This window comes from Simochromis diagramma, unplaced genomic scaffold (genome assembly GCF_900408965.1).
Source record: "Simochromis diagramma unplaced genomic scaffold, fSimDia1.1 OVJJ01000247.1, whole genome shotgun sequence".
In the NCBI taxonomy this organism is placed as follows: Eukaryota; Metazoa; Chordata; class Actinopteri; order Cichliformes; family Cichlidae; genus Simochromis; species Simochromis diagramma.
The window spans coordinates 202,690-226,893 of record NW_024386949.1 but is presented as its reverse complement, the minus strand read 5'-3'; the positions used below and the strand labels follow the sequence as shown (position 1 = coordinate 226,893).

The following is a 24,204-nucleotide window of genomic DNA, read 5'->3' as shown; positions in this document are numbered from 1 at the left end:
GAGAGACGCTTTGATTATTTTTATTCTATATTTCCTTCCATCTCACTCTTACACAATTTCAGGGAAAATGGAAACTGATAACAGTACAGCAGCAAGTACAGGCCTGTACTTGCTCATCTGATGATGATCTGGCTTTTCGATGGAGCAACAGCTGGACAAATGACTTTGAATCCAAAGGCAATAATTACCAAAGTTGAGAAGGAACTTTTGCACAAATACACAAAAACAACAGGATTATTCTCTGTGCTACCCTGAATTCTATTACTCTAAAAAAAGTCTAAACAATTACTGGATGATCTAATATGAAATTTAATGAAGATATCCATGGACTCCTGAGTATAAACCCCATTTGATGACCTTTCGTCTAGTGGTCATTGTTTTCATGTCTCAACATCTACTGCGCAGGGTTAGCACAAGGCATTGTGCAAATGTTTTATTAGGCAAGAAAAAACGAATTTGGATATCAAATTATGTTTTCCATTTTAAGCATCAGTAGGGAGGGATGGATACTTGACAGGTACTATACGCCTCAACTCAGGAGCTGGCACCGTGTTTTCCAGATTCAGATAGCAATATAATTTCACATCAATCCATTTATCCATCAACAGCTGCATTGTTTTTTATTTTGAGCATAAGGACTTTAAAATTTAAAAAGCATCAATTTTAAAGTGTAATGCACATGTTACAAAGCTACATCGGCAGCATTAATACAACATTTACCACCAGGTTTTATAACAGCACTGCTAAATGTCCACACAATGCTCTCGCCTTATCATTGTTTACAAAAGATAGTAACAGTCTACTTAGAATGCATGAAGGTAGAGGAGGGTAACTACTGGTGATATACAGGGGACGAATATCAAATTCATATGCTGATACTATTCAAACTGTTATTATAACTATTTTCAGCGTGAGAGTAATCAAAGTACTACTAAGTTCAAACCTCTCAAACCTTTTAAATGTCTAATATTTAGTTTATTCACAGCAAAATCAATTAATCTTCCTGCAAACATTTTTTGTGTATTTGTGAGTATTTTCTCACACAGTATAACACATGTGTAGGACAAACTATTTGGACACTACTAAACTTCCAGGAAACAGATGGTCCAAAATGGAGAAAGTTACACTCGCTTTTCACTCCAACGTGTAAATAAAGGTTGCTTGGTCATTATTCGAGTAGTCCAGAGTATATTGCTCACCAGGAAAATATGATCTATCCATCTTCTGCAGACCCCAGTCGGATTCCTGTTGTTTGGGGACAGAAGCGCCTGAGGAGAGGATTGCTGCATGTAGTAATAGGAAAGCCAGAGGTTTCACTGAACAAAAGAAAGGCTATTTCTTCAAACATCAAAGACATCCCTTCCCTTCAGGGCTTCTCCACTGATCACTCTACTATGAGCTGCCTCAGCAAGTACATGAGAGTGAATCAGGAGAAAACCAGTACAGGCAGACTGTCATGCCTAAGTCTGATCAGTAATAATGACAACTAAGGAGAATGCTGTCGGTAAGACGGAACAAATGTCAAGTCAGCGGCATGAAAAATAGAAAGAGAGACGTCAGAATAAACAATTTCTGAGAATTTCTGGATATAACATATAAATACATATGGGGCCAACAGAAAATGAAAACTAAAAAATTAATTAAAAAATGAAACCTCCGATGGTCTACAGAGATTTTGACTTGTATCACGAGTAATTGGAAACATTACTCGTGATAACAGTTAGATAACAGGTTCAGGTTAAGGCAACAAATTCCGGCTGGATTGTGGACTTCTCATCAAATCATCAAATTATAGATTATCATTAAAGGAATTACACTGGAGCTTTTTATGCATATTTTTACATCAAAGTACTAATTAGAGAGTAAAGTGTGTGTGTGTGTGTGTGTGTGTGTGTGTGTGTGTGTGTGTGTGTGTGTGTGAGTACATGTTTAGACATCTTTGTGCGGACAGAAAATTGGCACGCTACTATACTTGTGGGAACCAGTCCCTGTCCCCATGAGTTAGGCATTCATTTTTTAGGCTTAGAGTTAGGGAAAGCATAATGTCAATCAGATATCCTCACTAAGATATGAAAACAGGTGTGTGTGTGTGTGTGTGTGTCTGTGTGTGTGCGTGCATGCTTGTGTGTGTGCGTGCGTGTGTGCGTCTTGAGCACCAGGTGTTTTCCTCCAGCTGTCATGAATCACCCTGTCCTCCTCTTCCTCCTCCTCCTCTTCCTCCCCTCCCCAGGCCACAGGAGGAGATGATACTCTAAAACCACCAGGATGCTCCTGCTATCAGCTTTCACCTCAGACGCTGCGCCAAAATGTCATCACATCGATCTTGTTTCGCATGTGGCCCTGCATTTCATATATTTTTATTCCTACTGTGACAGCTTTGTTTTGGAGAGGGAGTCGACCTCAGTACGGAGCACTTCAGTAGCTTTAAGCCAAAATATGAAAAACGTTTATTCAAACAACCTCAAATTCAGCAACGCATTCACTAGAGTTCACAGCGATTCAGCGGCCCAGCTTGAAGTGGAGAGGAAAAATGGTTGTTGAGTTAAACAATTTTACTGCGAGTTCTTCAATTATGAGTTAGGTGTGCCTTTGGTTAATGCAGTGTTGAAGGAGTTACAGTACTGAGCAAAAGTCTTTATTTCTTAGTATTTTGCTTCCAAGCATCCAGACTTTCTTGTAATCTTTTAAAGATGTCTTATTAAGCTACTTAACACTGATCTGTGAATCATTCAAGAATAAAAAGGCACCTAATTCAAGAACCAGAGTTCAAGCTGAAGAACAAATGTGGTCATACCAATTAATGACTTTCATTTGTACCATATTTCCATGTGTGTTTACATGTTTCAATAAACTGCTGCATGTATTTCCCATTTCCCTAATGTCTAATGTCACCTCAGAGAAATGATGTGTTTGCACAGTACTGTATGCAACCATGTTTGAGGAAACAAGAAGCATCTGTGAATTATGTATCAACATTAAATGGTGTTAATACATAGTTTTTGTTATTGCCACTAGTTAAAAAGTATCAAGAGATATTACTGGATTCTTTGATCTAAAGAAACCCTAAAGCTTGCTGACTTTACTGCCAAATCACAGTATGACATGGAGCAGTCAGGTACCTGGCAGCACAAATCAGATGTTCTTTAAAAGCTAGAGATGACTACTGGTGGCCCAGACTCTCACTGCATTCCTCTGCTTTTATCATCTTCTGCTTGTTGTTTGGTTTAATGCATTCGTTTTCATCACTCTGTCCCTGTAGTCAGACGTAGCAAGGAAAAATGTCCAAGGTTTTCTCATTGCTCAAACAAAAAGCTGTGGGGAAAGATGTGGCTACTGAGACTAGTCTGGCTCAGAAGATGGCTTGTTTCACAAGAAGACATTCTTTCAAGGGCCTTTTTCTTACTGGCACATTGCGAAGTGGCATTTTTCCATGTTGTGGTTGATGCTGCACTTCACTCTCAAGAAGAGGTTTGACACAAAGTGAACTGTCAAGGACAACTTTGGTGTTCTTTTGAAGTTCAGCAATCTCATAGAAATGTCAAGAGTCACTTTGAAGAGTCACTGTAAAGGGTTAGAGGGGAATCTGCTGAGTACACTGAAGACTCTGACATCTGCGGTGCAAAAGTGACTGAGCACATCTTAAACCTTCCAGCTGTTCACCTAGGATCAGAGCAAAGCAGCCTCTGAGCCTGTTTCATAAAGTTACAGGAGCTCAACCTTGATGTTAAAGGTTGCCGTCAGAATTTCTGCAACACTGTCAAAGTAGTTTTTGTGAGCTTTTGTGAGCTAACGTTTTTTCAAATTAAAAAAAATAACTTGGTTCTGGCTGCACAGAAGAAAACCCGGTGCTTTGTAATTGTTCTTTTAACCATATATTTAGTTAAAATGTTAAGAGAATCTACAGAAAACAAAGAGTAATACAAATCTAACCCGTTGATAAGATCTTTCATCTCATACTGTTAGATGCTGTCGCAGGGATACAAAGGTATCCTTTTGCAGCCCCACCTTGAGGCACCGTCTGCAGATAGCAACAAATTATAAGTAATAAATCTGTCAGTCAGTAGTACACACATTTGTCCTGTGTTATCAGTGTTTATACTTGTGTATGATGTATGGGGAGGTCAGGTGAGTCTAAATCCAACACTTAATACAAAACTAAGAAATAACGCTTTATTTTAGCACCAAGAGGTTTTCTCACAAAGCAGCCGTAGCTGAGGCTAGTCTTGTTTAAGCTAAAGTCGCAGTATTTTTAATTCAGTTATCAAAGGTCTGTTTGGAGAGGAGAGGATTTGAACGGTAAATAGAAAAGTACTTGAGCAGCTTTACACTACAAGGTCTTTAAGTGTTGTCTAACTATAATGCACACACCCTGACGGATACACTGCGGGCACTTTGACATTCAGGATCTTGCCCAGAGAAACTTCAACGCACCGGCCCACGGGAGCCGGGGATTACACTACTGACCTTAAGATTGACGATCGATTGGTGCTCATGAGCTACAACCAAAGCGCCTTAACATTGCAACATTTAATTTTGCATTCGCATATTTGACACTTTTTATTGCCTTGAAATTTTTCCGCACTTCATAAACACAAGTCATCTAATTTAGAATTTCTCTTTCTTGTAAAACATAAATACATTTGATTCTCAAGAGCAGCTGTGACACTAAGCGGCTCTATGGGTAGAGAAGAATCATTCAACCTTGCTGAATGGGGCTTTTGAAGACCATGGTGATTAGAAATTAGGTTTCCTATTTATACCGTAATGATCTGTATGCTACAGTTGAGTAACGTAAAGTAAGTACAAAGAAAAAGCTTGGACTAAAACGGACATCATATTGTGCTTAAATAAAAACTCCTTCATTCAGCATATGAAAGCCTTGAGTAGGACCTCCACACCAACATCCCAGAGATGTATTTTCTCTATAACATAACATTTAAGGCTCTTCTGTTGTATAGCTCAGAGTGTCGAGTAACAAGGACAAAAAGAAAGAGACTTGCCAAAGACCTTGAGCCAGAATTACACCCGCTTCAGCTGAAAGGCGAGCATGAAGGAGTTTCAAAACCAGACACAGGAAAGAGGATTTCTAAAGAACTTCAACCTCAGACTTGAGGAACAGAGGAATCAATATGGAAACGACCCTGTCCTTTGTGTGAGTAAGAAAGAAGGAAAAAGATGCCCAGTGTGCTCTTGTTGCATTCTGGGTAAAATTTGCAGGGACAAAGAACGAGGGTTTGCAATTTCTCACGTGGAAAGCACATTTCTTTCTTCACCTACTGTGAAAAAAGCTGGTTGATCGCTACTGTGGATTACCCAAAACAAAGGTGAAAGAAAGTTTCTGTATAGGCTCTAGACTCGAGATATGCATTTTGAAAATTGAGATAAAAATGTTTACTTTCTACATTTTCCAACCTCTTCAACATCCAAGTGGGTCATTGGTGACCTACATAAAGGCAGAGTTAAGTTGGATTTCAGCCACATGACTAAAAAACATTGATTCATAAGTTAGAATATGTTGCCTTTCAAACTGAACAAGCATCTGGCTTTCTGTTATTAGACTTTTATTTTGACATGCTATGAAATTTCCATGAAAAAGCCAACCTTCAGTTCAGTGAGGTTTCCTAGCATTTGTTTATGCACAGCACTTCAGGAACCTTGAGACCTGGACTTGCTGCCACAAAACCCTAATTCTTCTTTTTCTGTTGTAGATTTTCTAATGTGCTCAGGATCATCATCCTACTGCAAGGCCCAGTTTGGGCCAAGCTTTAACTGTTGGACAGATAGCCTCACATTTGACTCTAGAATACACTGACATACACAGTTCATTGTTCACTCAATGACTGCAAGGTGCCCAGGTCCTGTGGCTGCAAAACAAGCCCAAATCACCTCCACCACTGTGCTTGACACTTGGTATGAAGTGTTTGCTGATATGCTGTGGCACTGTGCATTGGTCTCCTTGAACCAAAGAACATTGTTCCAGAAGTCTTGTGGTTTGCGAACCTAAACCATGTTGCCATGTTCTTTTTAAGGTAAAGAGTTTTCCTAGGGGACCCTTCCAAACCACGGGTACTTCTTCAGTCTTTTTCTAATTTTACTGTCAAGAACTTTAACATTGAATATTCTAACAGAGGTCTATTGAGTCTGAGATGGAACTTTTTCTAAGCATTGCACAATCTGACTTTGGGGTGAATCTGCTCGAACAGCATCTCCACTGTGTAAACACACGCCTGAATGCTACAGAGGCTTTAATAGAAGTAGTTGTCACACTTTCTGATGATCAATTAATCAGCTCCATTTCATTACAGCACCTGGCTGCAACTTACCCTTTTAATTTATATTATTTTCTAATTTCTGGAAGCAGTAAAAGTGTACTTATTTCACCTGAAAATAAATGATAAATGCAAAATAAATTGTAATTTTGATTGATTTTTTTAATCTTCAAATACTTCAAATCCATCCATCCATCCACCTACCCATTAATTTTCATCCACTTATTTTCAAATATGTCTCCTTCAAAATTCAATTGCAGTTTGCCTTTTACATGTTCATCATTAAATCTGTACTCACTCTGTGTCGGTGATGACATAGCCAAAGACATCATCATCTTTCTTCATCTTGCTGGCTTTGACGTCCAACTGTAGCTCAGGAACGTGCATCGTCTTCTTGTGAGGTTCATCGTACACGAGAGAAGCAGGAGGGGGTGCCACCTCCTTGATCCAGCCTGCCACCTCCAACAGCTCATCTACAGACTGGGTGGTATCCTTCTTTTGCACCGCCACCCCTACTTCGCTAGTCCGACTCTGGACGTTTTCCAGCCCCACCTGCTGCCCTCTGGGTGTTTGACTGGCATCGTCATAATGGTTTTTAGCTGGGGGAGGTCCGGTGAAGGAACTTTTGTCAAGGTAGGCGAGAAGCTTGGTGAAGAGGCTGCCACTCCCCGTCTGAAATAAGAGCCAATGAAATACCGTGGTTAAATAGACTGGTTCTTATATGATGCTTTTCTACTCTAACTGCGCACTCAAAGCGCTTTACACAACTTGCCTCACTCACCCATTCACTTTCTTTTTTCCTATGTAAGTCCTTCTATCTAACATTCTTACGTACTCATAGGTTAATCAGAGAGCAACTTGGGGTTAGTATCTTGCCCAAGGATATTTGGCCCGCAGACTGGAGCAGACAGATCAAACCACCGACCCTTACAATTAGTGGGTGATCTGCTCTACCACCTGACCTACACACAGCCACCCCAAAACTAGGTTTCCGTGTAGCAGGAACAAGTTTCTCCCCCCACTGTAGTAAAGCGACTCTGGTGAGACTTGAACCCACAATCTTTGAATTTCATCTGACACAAACCAATAGCAATCCAATGTGCTATCCATTGCACCACAGAGCCTGGTAAGACAGTAGGTGATCCAACTCTTACACAGAACTTAATTTATTTCAGACACCTAATTAAAAAAAATACAAACCTGACTAATGAGCTCAATTTTAAGCTTAAGACACTTAAGACATAGTGTCTCTAAAAGAACATGAGGCAACGTCTGTAGCAACCGTATCAAAACGGAAAGAATCTGTGTGGTGCTTTTTCTAGTTAAATTGCACTGCTCCCAGCCAGTGCAATGATTTGCAAATCCCATAAACTTATGTTTTATTCACAGTGGAACACAGAAAATAAATCCAATCAAATGTGAGAAAGTTAACAATTTTAAGAAAAAACATCTGATCGTTTTAAATTTGACGGCAGCAGCATGTCTCAAAAAAGTAAGAACAGTGCCATGTTTACAATGTGCAGCATCCATTCTTCTTTTAAAAACAGTCCATAAACATCTAGGAAATGAGGAGACCATCTGTGGGACTTCTGGGAGAGGTATATTATCCAATTCTTGTGTGATATAATATTCTAGCTGCTCAGCAGTCCAGGGTACTCTTTTTCATATTTTCATTTCATTTCATTACAATTGCTTTCAGTTGCTGAAAGATCTAGACTTAGTGGCAGGCTAGCTCTGCACCTGGACTCTTCTAAAACTGTACGAAGCCATGGTGTGATAATAATAGATGAAGAATGTGATTTATCACAGTCTTGCTGAAATATGCAAGACTTTCCCTGAAATATGTGTCATCTGGATGGGAGCATTTGTTGCTCTAAAACCCGCGTATACCTTATAGCATTGAAGGTGCCTTTCCAGATGTGCAAGCTGCTAATTCCAATGGCTCGAATGCACCCCCAAACCATCAGAGATCCGGGCATGGATCCATCCTACCTTGTGCCAATAGTTCAGGCTGGTACTGGTGGTTTAATGCCGTGGGAGTTATTTTCTTGGCACATTTTTGATTATTTAGTATCCACTGAGCATTGTTTAGCCTACCTGATGGTTGCTTCCAGCAAGATAAGGTGCCATGTGACTAATCTCAAACATGAAAATCAGTTCACTGTACTCAGATGGCCTCTACAGTCACCAGATCACAACCTAATAGAGTACCTTTGGGATGTGGTGGAATGGGAAATTTGTCTGTAGCCAACAAATTTGCAGCAACTGTGTGCTGTTAGGCATACTTAATGAAGTGGCTGTTAAGTGTCTAATGAAACAATATTGAATCAAGTTCTTTTTCTTTTAAACTGAACTTGTGGGAGTTTTCCTGTTGCTGACATTAGCGTGTTGGCGATCTGCAGCTACAGGCATGAGGAAATAATTGCCTTGAATCAAAGAACAGCCACCCTGTCAGACTTATGCTGAATAGGGTTTTAATATGCTATTATTCTTCTGGTCCTAGCTTCAGGGTAATTGCTCGTCTTGTCAAGAACTACATCTCACTGCAGCAGCAATGCCATGTGAGCTAAAAACATAGTTTATTCTGTCTCTGAGCACTTTGAAATACAATCTTCTTTGCAACTTCAAATTGTTTTTTGGGACCAGCAAGATGCATCAGCCTGGAGGGAATTTTCAACGAGCAGAAACAAAATAAGAAATGAGTACAAGAAATAAGCACAGAGAAGACGTTGCTTCTATTCCGGCGTTGATTTCAGCAAATCTTATCATAAATATATTTTTCGCTACAAAAGACAAATAAAAAGTAGTTGAAAATGACATATTAAATTTTATTTGTAAAGTCAGATATATGGACAAATGAATAACAGTCCCACAGTCACGAAATCCCTTTCACTAAGCTGAATGGGTTTTTATCAAACACTGCAGCAATAGATAACTATTGCTCTAAAGGTAGTGCAGCATTTAGTTATGTGTCAGCATGTTATCTGACATAAAGCTGTGTGATAAACATCAGTCTTCTGGATTGGAAAGTTGTGTATTTGTTTGTGTTTATGGACACATAATGACATAATGTCAATGTGGAATTTTTGCATTTCGTAAAAATGAAAAATATTCATTCTTTCATATTCATTATATATATATATATATATATATATATATATATATATATATATATATATTAACGCAGGCAAATCTCCATTAACAAGTTACCGCAGATCGCCCCGTGCGTGGGGCTGCATGGCGTCAACGCGTTATCGCGGTTAGCTCGTTAACGCGTTAATCTAGTTAAAATGGCATTAACGTAATTTTAACGAGATTAACGCTGACAGCACTAATATATCTACATACATACATCAGTACGTATGAGACAGATGGAATAAAGGCATTCGAGTTCAGAAACACAAATCAGTAGAGAGGTTCTGACTATTTCACAAACTGCCGTGATGACCTGTTGTCATGGCTGTAGTCACATGTCTGGACAACACAAACATTTTAAATGCATGAAAAAAAAATTAGCTTGTTTTAGGGTTTTCACATTTTTAAGAGATTGAAATTTCCGCTTTTAAATCAGCCACGATCCATTTAATGTCAAACTAAAGCATTTCTGCATGCACAAGTCTTCTTGTTTAAAATGCAGCACTAAAGTAACTGGTTAGCAGTGTGTAACCATCACAGTCTGTTGGTTATTCATAACCCGCGAGCGTTCTGATGTCCTTCGTGACAGGACTTTCTTGATTTGGTTGGTTCTCACGTCTGTCTGGAGGTGAAGAAAAAAACCTCTGTTTCATCAGAGATTGTAATCAGGTATGCATTGACTTTAAGATATTCCTCTGTCATTAAAATCAAGGTTCTCTCTAAAAGCCAAATGAAATTGGCTTTAAAGATCCTTTGTTGCCTCTATCAGGAGGAATTTTAAACAGAACAAACGCACATACTGACTGATGCCTTGCTGAGAGCTTATAATCGCCCCTCTATCTGGTCATAATTATTTTTATTATGTAGCTTAGTAGTTTAGTAGAGTCCAAGACAAATTTCCTCTTGGAAACAATTAAGTATCTATTGGTGATCTATCCGCTGAAATTTTAAAACTTTATAGCAGAATCACATTTGGATTTTTAGACACACATCTCTCTACTATACATGCTAGTATTTCAACCACTGCTTTGAATAAAAGAAATCCGTGAAATAAACTAATGAGTTTACTTTTTTTTTTTTACCCAGGTTTCAATTTACAGTATAAAAGACCGAATCAGTACAGCGTCGTTGTTACGAGTTCACCTTGTTTAGCCTTAATTAATTCCAACTCACTCATTTATCCACTGCTCTCCCGATTCCTTAAAAAATGCACATGTTCATATCAGTCCGATATATTGTGGAAGATTTTCTTCATTATTTGAATAAATAAAAAAAGAATATTATTAGTGCATACTAGCAGTATAACAAATAAAACTTTGGGACTAAAACCTGATGGATTTTGTTTTTTGTTGTCGGCAGTTCATTCTCTCGCATGAATACTGAGTTCTAGATAAATTCTTTGGGCAGTGATTTCACCCTTGCAAAATTTCATCTCATTCCCTTGTTTAATAAATTACATAACTGCTTACAATGTCAGCCTTGGCTTTGACATTTAAGCCTTCCCTTTCTGCTACTCTGATTGCTTACCTTGTCCTGCATATTTTGCTCCTCTGTCTCCGTGTGACGCTCTGTTGGGAGAAAGAGAATAATCATATTGATACATTTGTGTTTCCATTCAAAGCGGGAGCAGAAAGACAGAAAAAGAGGTGGTTTATGTAAAAATTCATTCAGAGCTAAGAGCTGCCAAATTTCAAGGCCATTTCCTTAAATCAAATTCACCATTCTCTAATATTTTACTGATCTGAATTCACCCCTGTGTAAATTTATTTTTCACTGATGCTGAAAAAACACTAGAAAACGTACATAAATAACATATCCACTGCGCTCTGACCACAGTTTTTAATCATTTAGTTATCTGTTGAGCACTTTTAGTGATTGTGTAAACATGCAAAGCCTGAGTGGCCTCAGTGGACAATAAACCATTAACACTGGCTGGGTTTATGTTCTGCATTGAGCACAGGATGCTTATTTATTTTCACATTGATTTTTATGTTGCACTCTTGTGGCAACTTGAGAGCTCCGTTTTTTTTGTTTAATCCAGCCTACACAATTATGCATGTATTATAGACTTACTTTCCATCGCTTACTCAATACTTTAATTGCGTAAAAACAAAATGAATCACTATAAAATTACCTTGAAGTGCTGCCAGTGCGACAGGAGTGCTCTCCTGAGGTTTCAGGGTAGGAGCATTCCCCAGCAACTCATCCCTAGGAACCTCCCCCGCCTCTTCCTCTTCTTCTGCTTCTTCTTCTCCATCACTCAGCTCTCCTTCCAGGTCTCTCGGTCCTGGTCCCCTCATTCGGCTCAGGCCTCTGTTTAGTCCCTTGTCCTGATCAACTACCTGTAGAGCCTCAGCTATCAGGCTCGACAGCTGGTCCAAATCCTGCGGTGTCAGCGTATCCATGTCCACATGCTGCCTGTCAACATTCTTCAAAACGTTCTCGATGAACCTCTCTGGAGGAGAGATGGAAGTAAAATAACAATGAAAGACAAAGAAATTATTATCATTAAAGCAGATCAAATATTCTAACTCCACGCTCCATGTTTGCATTCTTGGACTTGTATGATTCATAGTTCAAAATAATATTTATTGATCTTGTGCTGGGTTTTGGTTAAGTCACTCAGTTTACCCTCTGTCAGAAACAAGCTGTTTTAACTGCCTTTCTACTAGCTTTAAGCCAGCTTCCTTCTGATTGGCTGCCCCTCGTGACCAGAAGGTTTGAACAGCAGGTGGGTGGGAGAGCTGTGTGCCTGACATGACATCCTCAGTGTATAGATTGCTGGGATTGCATAGTGGCTGCATTATTTGAAATTCTGGACATGTTTATTATGATCGTGTATTTATAAGAGAAAACAAGAAAAAGCAGAATCAGTCCCCATTAAAACCAGTTATGTAGTTTAGATTAGAGGCAATAGTCTCACTTCTCATGTCTGCTGTCTCTCTTCTGAGCTCAGCATTAAATATTTTTAGGTATCTTACTGTGACGATGTGAAAGCTGTGATTTGTAGCAATGAAGCTAAAGCTGTTTATGGAGCTCCTTTCAGGTTTACAGCGAGATTCAGCTCGGTGTATAGCTTTCCACTTATTTACTATTTACTTGGCATCACATAGCAGCCACAGCAGACAGTTGTTTTCATCAGAAAAGCCCTGTGTACCAGCACCAAACAGCAGGCAGGCATTTAGCTAGCTAGTGAGCACACAGTGGAGAATTTAGGAGACAGATATTTCCCTCGGGACTCAAAAAAGACACAGAGAATCGATACAAGAGTTATATTCATTAGGTGGACACTGGACTAAATTTAATGCTGTTCTGTTTGCTGGATGCTTATATGAGTTCATGTTCGCTAACACGTTTGCTAAGTTAAAGTATGAGGGCCTGTCAGTGTGTGCAGGTTTTAATGCACAGATAAAAATGAAAGTTGAACATCTACAACTATCATAAGAACTGGGCGCACTACACGTGATTACGTTTACCTTTGAGTTAACTTTGAAAGCCTTATAGCAATTATTTAATGGTCCTTGCTGTGAGCTAGTTTCCAAAGTCATGCAAATAATGCTCATCTTTATGGAAAAAGAGTACAATGTGGTTTTCACCACAAGCCCTGTGTGTTCAGCGTAGCCACAGAAAGAAAGAAATAATAATAACTTCCTTATAATGAAGACCCAGCCAGCGTCTGACAGCAGGCTGAGACAGAAACATGCTATCTGATTCTAAGTGTAACCACGCTGTGCTACAATTTCCTTATTTCTATTCATATTTGCTTTACTTTGAATGATTCTCTTAACTTCCTGCCACCACTTCTGGTATTCTGCATGGTTCAGTCCACTCAAAGAAAGCCATAACTCACAGGTTCTCCTTGTTGCTTGTAATAAAATTATGTAATATCAACACTGACAGTTCAACATGTGTGTGTTTACATGTTGTAAGAGATACGATTGAAAGTGAAAGACGTCCTGCCTGGAATTTTGCATCTCAAACACGCTGCAGACTCTATGATGAAATCCATCATGGGTAAAATACATACCATCAACAGAAGTGAGTGGGTCCTTGGGTAAGGCCCCCTGCGGCCTTCCCATGTTCACAAGTCTGGATTTCGAGGTCTCCTTTTTGAGCCCAGAATTCTCTATTCTGTTGCTGTAGAACGTTCTCAGGCGCTCGAATGGGCTCGCTCCCCCACTGTGAAGGGACGCATGCCCGGAGAGATACTGCCTCAGGGCGCCCAGGAGAAGGTCACCCTCAGCCTGCGTGGCGAGGAGCTGGTTGGCTGGTGGTCTCTGCTTTTGCACGGGTTGGAACGATGAAAGAGATGAGAAGCTGGAGGGAGGTGATTTCTGAGCTGAAATCTGGGGCTTGGAGCGATAAAGGTCTGCAGGGATGCCGGACTGGAAACGGTCATTCTGGAAAACACAAGCATACTGTACAAAGACACTGATGCTGAAGACACTTCCACCAGCTTTCCAATAGCAGAGCTTTTGCTCTATTTTCTGAGAAACAGCCACACTGTGGCTGAAGGAGAAGTGCGTGCCCCTAATACAGTCATTTCAAAACACGACTCTGGATGTGAGCATAAAAGTCCCACCCACCTGCTGTTTGTGAGGGGCAGCCAATCAGGAGAAAGCTGCCTAAAAGGGGAGTGGAATTAAAGGAAAACTACCTCAAATGTTTTGTTTGACACAATGGATGAACTGAGAGGCTATGAAATGTGAATCATCCGAACTCCATTAACTATAGAGAGCTTAAGTAAAAGCCTGAAAATTCCCGACCATATGTTGTAATGTCTCAGAGCAAATAATTAGACCTCGAAATAAACAGACCGCAAGGGACAAAGTATAACTGCAAAGTAAAGCATAAAGTAAATTATAATTACTTTGCATTGCTTGAGCATTCCTGCTGCCTAGAAATTTAAGATGCCAACCATCTCACTCACCAGCCCCTTAATTCCCAGTCATCCCTCTGTCCGATGTCTAATGATGACAAAAAACTGGCTGCGACAGAAAAAAAAATCTGACCAAAAAATACGAGTCATGCAGAATTACTATTTATGCAGATGCTGGATCCAAGAAAATGTCCCACCTGCTCGTCACACGTTTAAGGCTGAGACAACGTCCTAAAATAATGGGACCAACTGTATGTGACAAGAATGCAAACCATCCTGACGCCAAAGTACAAAACACAAGCACCCTGCCTTTTTTCTTCCGACACACTTTGGCTTTTCTTTCTTTATAACACCACCAATCCAGTAACCTTCGTGTTAGCGTAGCCAATTTACTTCTAGGCAAAATGTATGCAAAATTAAATAGATGTGCATTTGCTGAAAACATCTAAATGTAACGTTTCTTGTTTTTGTTCTTCCACTAGATTTAGAGAGAGTATCTGGATGCATGAAGAAGCACTTTGCTTTATTATTAAAGGCTTCATTTGAACAAAAATGATTATTGAGATGAAAAAGCCCATTTTTGGGGAAAAAAAGTTATTAATCCATTTATGCAATCATATTAACAGATCCATCAGCTACAACAAAAGCAAATTGTCACTGCCGGCTCCATTAACGCCCACCTAAGAGCACAGAAATGGCACAAGCCTGAGTAACGGCAAAATTATCATAACAATACAGACATAAGCCGTTCCTCACAGTTGTCATACTTCTTTATGATTTGTGTGTGCGAGGCCCCCTCTGGTATTTGTTGCCGGCAGTATCTTTATTCATTTACATCCCTCAGTTGGTGATGTTTATGCCACTCGTACCCGAAGGGCCCCTTCAACCCTCCAGCTCCTTTTGGCTGCCACCAAACAGGTGAACCTGGATAGAAAAGGCCACGAGCCTGCGAGCGATGCCTGCAGGCTCCACGCAGTCGTACTCGCTTGGTCCTCAGTACAATTCCCCAGCTGGAAAGAGGCCTCTGCAGGCACAGCAGAGGGACGCAGTCGCGCCTTGAGTTATTAATTAGAGCGGTGAACTCCTGAACTCTCGGCTGGTATTATTTCCCTCATAACGGTCAAGCTGGGAGAAGTCATCAGTTAGGACAGAGAAGCAAGAAAGGAGCGACAGCGAAGGATGACAGAGGACCGCCTGCTGTGAAGGTGTGCGCGTTTGTGTCCTTTCAGCGTGTTGTGCGAGCGTGCACTGTATGTGTGCACGCTTTCTTTTCAAACTGAGCCAGGTGGCCTCGAATGGAGGTCGAGGCTAAATGCAGTCATTGGGATAAAAACAAATTCCTCACATATTCTTCGTTTTTCAAATGTGAGAACAGGACCAGCGGGAGCTGAGGTTTATGTGGCACTTCAGCGATATTCTGTCAGTTGCGCTTCATTACTTTTGGGCTTTTTTGAATCCTTTCAATTAGCACACTGATAATTGATGTATAGAGGTGAATTAACAGCTCCATATTTTCACGCTTGGACTCTACAAGAGGAACTTTGCATGATTCACAGTATACTGGGCCTTGGTGCAACTCAGATCATTCACTGTCAAACAGACCCCAACTTAAACCGACCTTTTCTTTCTGATTAGCTATTTCTCATGAACAAAAGTAAAGCAGGTGGGTGGTGCTTTTAAGTTTAGTTTGAAGATCTTTGCCTTCATTGTTTGTAACTTTGCCCATGTTTAATTAAAGCTCCCACCTTTGAAGAAGATAATATGTAACAGAAAATAATAAAAAGCATAATAGTTTCTGTTTACTTGCTTGAGGCAAAGAAATTCCAACAAATGGCAAGAAAATCATGAACCGGAACAACCAAGTCCCAGAAGCCAAACAGAGTAAATGTTTACCTTGCTTGGTGCGCTCAAGCTGGAAGTAGATGTCTTGGGAAGGAGGCCAAGGCGCTGCAGGTACATCTGGAGATTTTTGCTGAGTTCTACCTCTACCGGTTTCACCCTTTGGTCCACTGGGTCCATTGCTTGAGCTACTGGCCTGTGGGAGTAGGGAAAAAGATGAACAAAATGCAGAAATTAGTCACTTCAGAGTAGCACAGTCAGATAACTTCATTGCAAAGACGTGCAAATGAATTGTTTTTCCTCCAGATGGAATTATTAACATGATGCCATTCTAAAATTTTCATATATCATATATTAGTATTAGAAAAAAGGCAAAAAAAAAAGGTCACAAAGTAAAATAAAAAGTAAGAAATTAAAATACTGGCAGCAGCCAGTGCTACCCTTCAGCCTCCTACAGCAGTAGATACACCTGTGGTATAAATTTTAAAATCCTAGGTGACAGAAAACTTCACCTCACTGATATTTGAACTCGTTGAAGATTTTTAGTAGATACACCAATGGTATCCATTTGAAAATCCTAAGTGTTATCTTTCTCGAGTTATTGTTTTCACAAGATTTTCAGACAACTTGACCTTGAGGTCAAGGTCACTGGGATTCTGACTTGTCCAAAATGTTTAGTAGATGCACCTATGCTATCAAGTCCTATGCCGTCTCATTTTCGAGGCATCGTGTTCACAAAGTTTATTGTCCACGCTGCCGGCCTGCCAAGTGGGGTGACGACAAAACTAAATGAAAATTATTAGGAGTAAGATAAAACAGAAGTGCAAATCTACAAATCTACATGTCCTTTGGTCACAAAACTATTTGAGCTAAATAAACATCTGACCTGCTCTCAGTGGTGTAGAACGACCCAGTCTGCTGTGGTCTGTAGGGAATCCTTCTCAGTTTGGATAACTCCTTGGACAGAACCTGCTGGGTGGTATCATCTTCCCAGGTCAAACCTACAGAAAGAATACATACGTTAACAGGACACAAGCAGGAAGTCCAGTATTGCCCAGGTGCATATCTACTGTGCACCTGTAAGCCTCGAATGAAAAGAAATTCTGAATTAAAACTGCACTGAAGTACAGAAAAAGTGGGTTGTATGCATGAGCAAAGTCTAGCCGACACGTGGTGAGTATGGGATAGAAAGACGGAGAAGAAATTGCTAAGCATGCAGTAATTTCCCTAAACTCATTAGGTCACTCATTAGCAGAGGAGACGAGGAAACAGCGGGTCGTCCTTGGAGACTCCGGCGAGAGACTGTTTCAGTGACTAAGCAGAAACCGTCTCTCCTCTCGCTCTCCTGCTGCACTTCAGTTGTACAACATGATGAGCTACTTGGGAATTTCTTTTACACATCTTTACTTAAACAAATGATTAAATATTTACACCACTGCCATGATGAAAAAGTGAGGTCAGGGGTTAAACCCAGAATGTGTACATCCTACAGTGAGATCAATGTCCACGTAAAAACAGTAAATAAAGAACAGTGAACCAAATAAGCCAATAAATACTATTAGTAAGATGTTTGTTACGTGCCAAGAGATGTGGCTTTGCTTTTGTGTTGTGCATTTATTACCCAAATTTCACACCAAATTTTGAGTAATACCATCTCTGCAATTCTTAATGTTTGTTTTAGTATAAGCAAACCACAAATGTGATGAATAAGGTGGGGCGAAGCTCTAAAGAGAGCTATTTTACATAATTTATGCACATGTATATTTATGCACAATGAAAGAAATTTCAATATTTCTTTCATTGAGATGAAAGAAATATTATTGGAATTTTCACTAAGTGTTTCAGTAAATCTCCTGACCACCTAGTTGTTTTTTTTACATCTCTGATATTTGATTGTCTATCAGCTGTCCTTATTTGGTATTTATGCATAAGCTATTTGTATCTGCTGTTTAAACAAGTGTTCAAGAGCAAGAACAAATAAGTAGTTTGGACGTTTGTGTCTATTTTCCTCTAGGTAATGATTTTATTACCTAGTTGTCAAGCTGCCACTGCAGCAATGTCAGCCAGACATTCTTGTGGATTTACTGGGCATGTCAAAAAAAAAGTGTTGCATTTCAGCAAGTGTACAAAAGGACAAGGCTGATGAGCTGCTTGGGCATTCACGTCTGTTTCTTATACTTAACATGCATTCAAACACAGTTTTTTGGCAACTGAACAGAGGAGCAGGCGCCAACACCAGATGGGGTAGCGGAACGAAATGTTACCGGAAATATGGCCGCGCTGCGCAAAGCACAACACGAACGGAGGCATTTGGCAGATGAGCGATGACGTTGCTGAAAGATTCAAGTAATGCAGACTGTAGCTCCAGCTGTGATGCCACAAGATGTGGGTCCACCACAGAGGACGTGCACTTGAAATGAGAAGGGAAATATCATCCCTGTCAGCTTCACACGCAAAAAAGTGATAGCACATTTTGAGCTGAGGGAACTGAAAACTGGGGAAAATATTGATAGATAACCAAAAAACATGAAGCATGATGGCAAAGAGCAGCCTTAAATCCTGACAGCAACAACCTCATTGGCAATGCAGACCATGGAGAAGTCCGACTACATGAAGTCAAAGTCAGCAGGGACGCAGCCAAACAGATTAGACGTGCATCAGCTGTTTCAAACCAAGTTGAACTAAAAGTTAAAAGCTACCATCTTACTGCCAAAAAAACACCTGTTGTAGAGACAGAATATCAGCGTTTTACTGTTTTAATATAGGATTCCTGTCCTGAATGATTAATGCTACATACCACTGCCTCCATCTGAATATGTGACACGCAAAACAGCCGTAAGTGTGAATAAGCCCCAAACTTCAGTAACAACATTAATGTTTCATAACTTACAGATATTTAGACATAGATAAAGGCAGTCTTTCAAAAGAGGCCTTTCAATCATTCACCTGAATGAGAACCGGACGAAAAGGATTACAAGGTTATACAATCCGACAGCAGGAATATGAATTACCACACGGGTTTAGAGAGTTTTGAAACTATGATAACAGAATGCAAAATGAACATTAGAAGAGAAGACCTGAATGTAAAAGGTGTAGAAAAGGTTGCCCGGAGCAACACGTTTTGAAATGAGGATGCTTTTGCTCAAAATTAAGTCTTTCCCGAGGTTTAAAAAAGCCGGAGTCGAGAGTAAACAGGAACGAGGCTGGAGACAAAAGATGGAGGTGATGAGTTCTGAGAAGAGTCACATTCTCTCTCTTTTAGCTCTGTTTAAAGTTTCCACCAACTCCCAAGTGATGTTAATAACCACTTTTCACCAGCTCGTGTCTGCCTGTAGCCGTCTGTTGAGCAGGGAGTGCATGATGGTGTTTTAGAGGTGATTCACGGGATGATTCTCTTTCGCTTTGTCATTTCTCACAGTGAGCTATCACCAATGGTTAAGAGTTTCTTTAAACCCCCAACAAATCTCAGCAAAAGAACATCATCATCATCATCAGACCCACTGAAGAGCAAACTTGTGTCGCAGCCTAATTCTTACTGAGAAAACCCAATTTGTGAAAACAAGACAGCCTCCAGAGCAACAGAAAAAATTCGGCGTAACATTAAAATGAAGGAAGAAACAAGATAAAAACATTTAGCCTCCTTTCATATTTAACATACTGGGGAAAAAAACACGAAAATTCTGAAAATGTTCAGTAGAAATGATCTTTTTTTTAACTGTTATTTTTACTTAAAATGTCCATTCCTAAGATTTTAGCTCTATAAGACGCACTGCAGAACAATCAGCATGTTGTGAAACTGGAAAGCGCTGCCAGCAATAATCTCATTGCTGCCAAGATCTCATACCATTTCTAGTTAACCAACAACAGCACCATTTTTTTCCAACTGAATTTACACTTCTGCCTGTATCATTTGCGAATCCAATTAAACGAGCTCAACTCATTTCAGAGCATCTCAGCACCGAGAAACCTCCTTTAGACCCCCGCAAAATGAATTACAACCCCAACTGCCACGAATCAGGCACAAGCCTCTCTTTAACAGCTGCACAGCGTGTCAGGCCAGCTTTCGCCATCAAAGAGACATAAAACCGAGCCTTTAATGGCAGCCACGGTGGCAGAGAAAACGGGCGTTAGCGGCGGGTGAACAGACGGCATCTGACACGACAGGTTAATAAACGTTGGAGCCCCTGCCAGGATATTCAGAGTGACTCCGCGCATCTCACAGACTTAACCGACCACAGAAAAGCGGGCAGGAGGTTGTCGGCCAGCTGAAGTATGAGGTGAAGGTCTATCGGAGTTTGAAGCTTTCACAACTAAATAAATGAGACTGTGGTCCTGAAAGAAATTGGACTGAATTTAAAATGCGATGATGTACCTGCAAGGACTCATGGACTATGGAAAGCTTAAGGACATAGGTTGTTACATTGTAACAGGTTGTTAGATTGTAAAGCCCCTTAAGGCAATTTTGTAATAAAAAAAAAACTTTGTGATTACAGTTATTTAAATAAAAAGTCTTTGGAAAAATGAAATGCATGTAGCTTGAGGAGGTTAGAGGTCAGAAAAAGACGTTTTGGAAATGCTCCAGTTCAGTTTGCATTTTCTCAACAATTTTGTGTTGCACGTCCTCCACAGTTGCTAAATGATGCCCGCCTGCTCCACAAATACCATCGGCCGTATTCACTAAGAGTCACGCTAATTACAACCATGGGCAAAAACACTGCAGCCTTCCACCAGTTTAGAACTTGATTTATCAGCCGCATTTATGCAAATTTAATTTCCACAACCTGAAGTCCAATTACAATCACTGCGGTCCTACAAAACAGCAGACAGCAAGGTGAGAAACTTTTTGGATCGCCGGGTAAAAAAGTCACGACACGTCTTTGCCAACAAATCCCAAACACTCTGAAAATAGAAGCGATGTAGAATGCTGACAATTTTCAACCGTGTGTATATATTTTTTGTAAATTACTAAAGAATCAAAGAATCACACTTTAGTCTCAGATTCAGAAGATCTTTGATTATCCCTGAAGGCATACTGTTTATGTGACAGATGCTTAAATGAATGAATGCTGTGGAACTAAATAGGATAAAACACAGCAAAAACACAAGAAAGCGGTGGGATACAAAATTGTGAATCACTACGTTTTTGATTTTTCCAAGTGAAAATGTTCAGTTTTTTAGCAACATGAGCAAAAGATCCCACGGGGAAAAGAGGAAGGGAACTCGTGGCATGACTTACAGTGAATTTGGAGCTGTAGAACATAAGGAGTCATGGGACAACTGATAATAATGATAATAATAATGATAAAGGCAAGAGTTATCTACTGTTAAGTCTCTCAAAGGTGGTGCGGGGAGGTTAGTGTGTTTTTGATGTCGTGTGCGAACTAAAGAGGACCATCGTTGCTGTGGGCGAACAGCAGCTGTGACCCTGACGAGGTGGCTTTTCAAATGACTTCACATCTGCAGGGCCTTTAGTGAGCAGTGCGAGTGGGAAGAGGGTCTGTGTGTGTGTGTGTGTGTGTGGGTGGGTGGTTAAAGGGGGAGAAACAGAATTGCAGCAACAACTTTGTGAAAGAATCAAACCGTTCACAAAGAAAGAGAGAGGCAAATGTACTGTGTGCTAAAGGTTAAATCTCGTCTGATTTTTGTAGTTTCGATATTACCCCTGTTGATAATAATAACGCTGTTACTAAATGGGCGTACAGTGACATTAACTACACTCAGAAAACACAGACAGGCTCTACAGTGACAGACTTATAGAGTTTATGAGGATGTGCGTAAATGGACTGGTATTTGTATAGTGCCTTTTGACTCAATTTGAGCACTCACAGCACTTTTTTTTTACTACACACACATTCATACAGCACTTTTATCTTTGCTCAAGCGCTTTTTTATCTCACGTTCATTCACATCAGGGGCAACTCTTGGTTCAGTGTGTCACCTAGAGCGCTGTGGTCAGTCCAACGTCTGTGGGATGGTGGCGAACCTGTTTGTTCTCTCACAGGGTTGGACCTATAGGTTAACTAGGTGGAAAAAAAACTAGTTGTTTGACTTAAACATCTGGGTTGGTTATGGATGAGCTCATAACATTATCCATTTATTAAATGAGTTCTTTATAAAACAAAATTGACATCTTTTTTATGTCTCTCTTTGACTTCCGTTTAATAGTCACCCAAAAATGTTGTGTCATTAGTGAGAGCTGCAAATTAGCTTGCGTTTCTCAATTATAGAACAATAACTAACTTAAATAATTAACCAAAAATAATCAGAAGAGCCTGTGAGAAGAGCCCACAGTAAGGTGTGGAATGAAGCCTGACTGTGAAAATTGGCCAATTCCATTTTTGGCCTTTTATGTGCACTTCTATCATCGGCGGTTCCACCAAATGTCATAAAGTTTGGTGTCATATTTGACCAGGCTCTTAGTTTCAATAATTATATTGATAATCTTTATATTTCATCTATGAAGTATTGACCCCATCAGTGGAATGGTGTCCAAATCAGAATAAGAAATGATTAAGTCATCTTACAAAACGGTCCAAAATCCAGCTGCTGCACTTCATAGGTCTTCTAAGTGTTTCATGCGTTTTGTCATCTTTGCACCTGCTTTAGTTTAAGATCTTGCTGATCACTTTCAGAGCTCTGTACAGTAAAATGCCTGTTCACATTAGCAAGCTCTTGCTTCTGCTCTATAATATGCAGGTCACTGAGGGCTTCAGACTTCACACCAAATCTTGTTGTTCTACACTGAAAACCAAATGAGACTATCCATTGATATGCAAGATTGTGGCTCCTAAAAGATGGAATGCATGAGCATTACATCTGAGATCTGATGAAATTACTGAAATGTTTATTTAAGCATTTAATGGATACTTTTATGTCTTAATATTTGTATTTTGTATTTGTTGATTGTGGCTGTGGGGCACTTTGTGATCCTTATGTAGAAAGGTGCTGTATAAATACATTTTACTTACTTACTATTTTTAATATGGTTCCTGTGCACTCTTTTATAAATGAGGCTGCCCGTCACTCCCTGCTGGAAAGCACCAAGCTCGGCGCAGCAGTGACTGACGACTGATCATTATGTGTTTGCTCTGCAAACAGATTAAAAAGCGGCAGGTGTACGCCATAATGGAGACATGTGCATATTAATTTGTACATCAGATAAGATGTTAAGAGTGAAATCATCTGGGTGAAAAGCTTCCTGCATGTTGGATCGGCTGACTGATCTTGCCCTCAGCTTCACCGTTTCACTGTAAACCGGCTTCATGTGCTAACACAGTGTCATGCTATCATGGGACATGATGCACTGAGCTTATCCATCACCTGCTTCTCCTTGGAGCAGATCAACATTTTGAAGAAACAAACTATTTTTTCCATGAAGCTGCAGCCAAAACACCATCAGTAGCTCAGCTTATTGGGAAAACTGGAAACAAGACTAGAGCTTCCCAGTGACTCTTGCGATGTGAAAACTCTAACAGAAATTCAATGTCAAAGGGAATAAACATAAAGTATTTGCCTAAATGTCCAGATATCGGTCTGACTGTGGACTCTTCTTTCCACGTGCGCTTTTGTGAATCGGGACATCAGTTCCCATTTCCTAAAACAGAGCTGATGGGCATATGGGCGTAGGATCGTGTTTGTAACAGGGAAAGCAAAAGGACAGAGTAAACCGTGTTACCTTTTTAGTGGACTAGCCGAGCCTGAAATGCAGATGCTTTAGTGTCTTTAGAGTTTTGTCCTCCCTAATGGCTTCTGCAGACAGCCGGGCCCAAACATCTCATTTGCATAATTCATTTCACTTCAGAGCTCCTGACAAATGCCTCCAAACTTGTCGCCTCTGTGAAATCGGAATATTTCTCTAGCTCTCCCGCTGAGCCCCGATTCGGAGAATTAAACCAGAGGACTTTTTTTTTCTTTTTTTTTGGAGAGGGGTGGGTAGAGGAAAGGGAGGAAATGCACTAAATCGAGCTCAAAAGAAGGATGGTGTAATAAAAACACGAGAGAAACTCCTCCCAAAACAAATGTACTTTTTTGAAATCATTCTCTTTTGAGTGGTCAAGCACAAAAGACTGGACTCTTTCTTTT

The 24,204-nt window shown here is 40.1% G+C and overlaps 1 protein-coding gene and 1 non-coding gene across 4 annotated transcripts in view; both read right to left on the bottom strand.

Annotated features, from left to right (window-relative positions):
* LOC120737679 (receptor-type tyrosine-protein phosphatase N2-like) overlaps positions 1–24,204 on the bottom strand; it is a 208,468-nt gene that overhangs the window by 153,763 nt on the left and 30,501 nt on the right. For all 3 annotated transcript variants that reach the window (XR_005696807.1, XM_040038521.1, XM_040038520.1), the window contains exons 4-9: positions 17,009–17,123; positions 16,177–16,318; positions 13,432–13,804; positions 11,539–11,859; positions 10,932–10,972; positions 6,568–6,941 (exon numbers count right to left, since the gene is read on the bottom strand). Coding sequence is in view for 2 of the 3 variants with exons in the window: in XM_040038521.1 (XP_039894455.1) it covers positions 6,568–6,941; positions 10,932–10,972; positions 11,539–11,859; positions 13,432–13,804; positions 16,177–16,318; positions 17,009–17,123 (1,366 nt within the window). In the remaining variant the exon portion in view is untranslated. The remainder of the gene's footprint in view (positions 1–6,567; positions 6,942–10,931; positions 10,973–11,538; positions 11,860–13,431; positions 13,805–16,176; positions 16,319–17,008; positions 17,124–24,204) is intronic.
* On the bottom strand, positions 7,302–7,393 carry trnas-gcu. Its single transcript is given in 2 exon segments — positions 7,302–7,337; positions 7,357–7,393. It is a non-coding gene; the product is annotated as a tRNA-Ser (tRNA).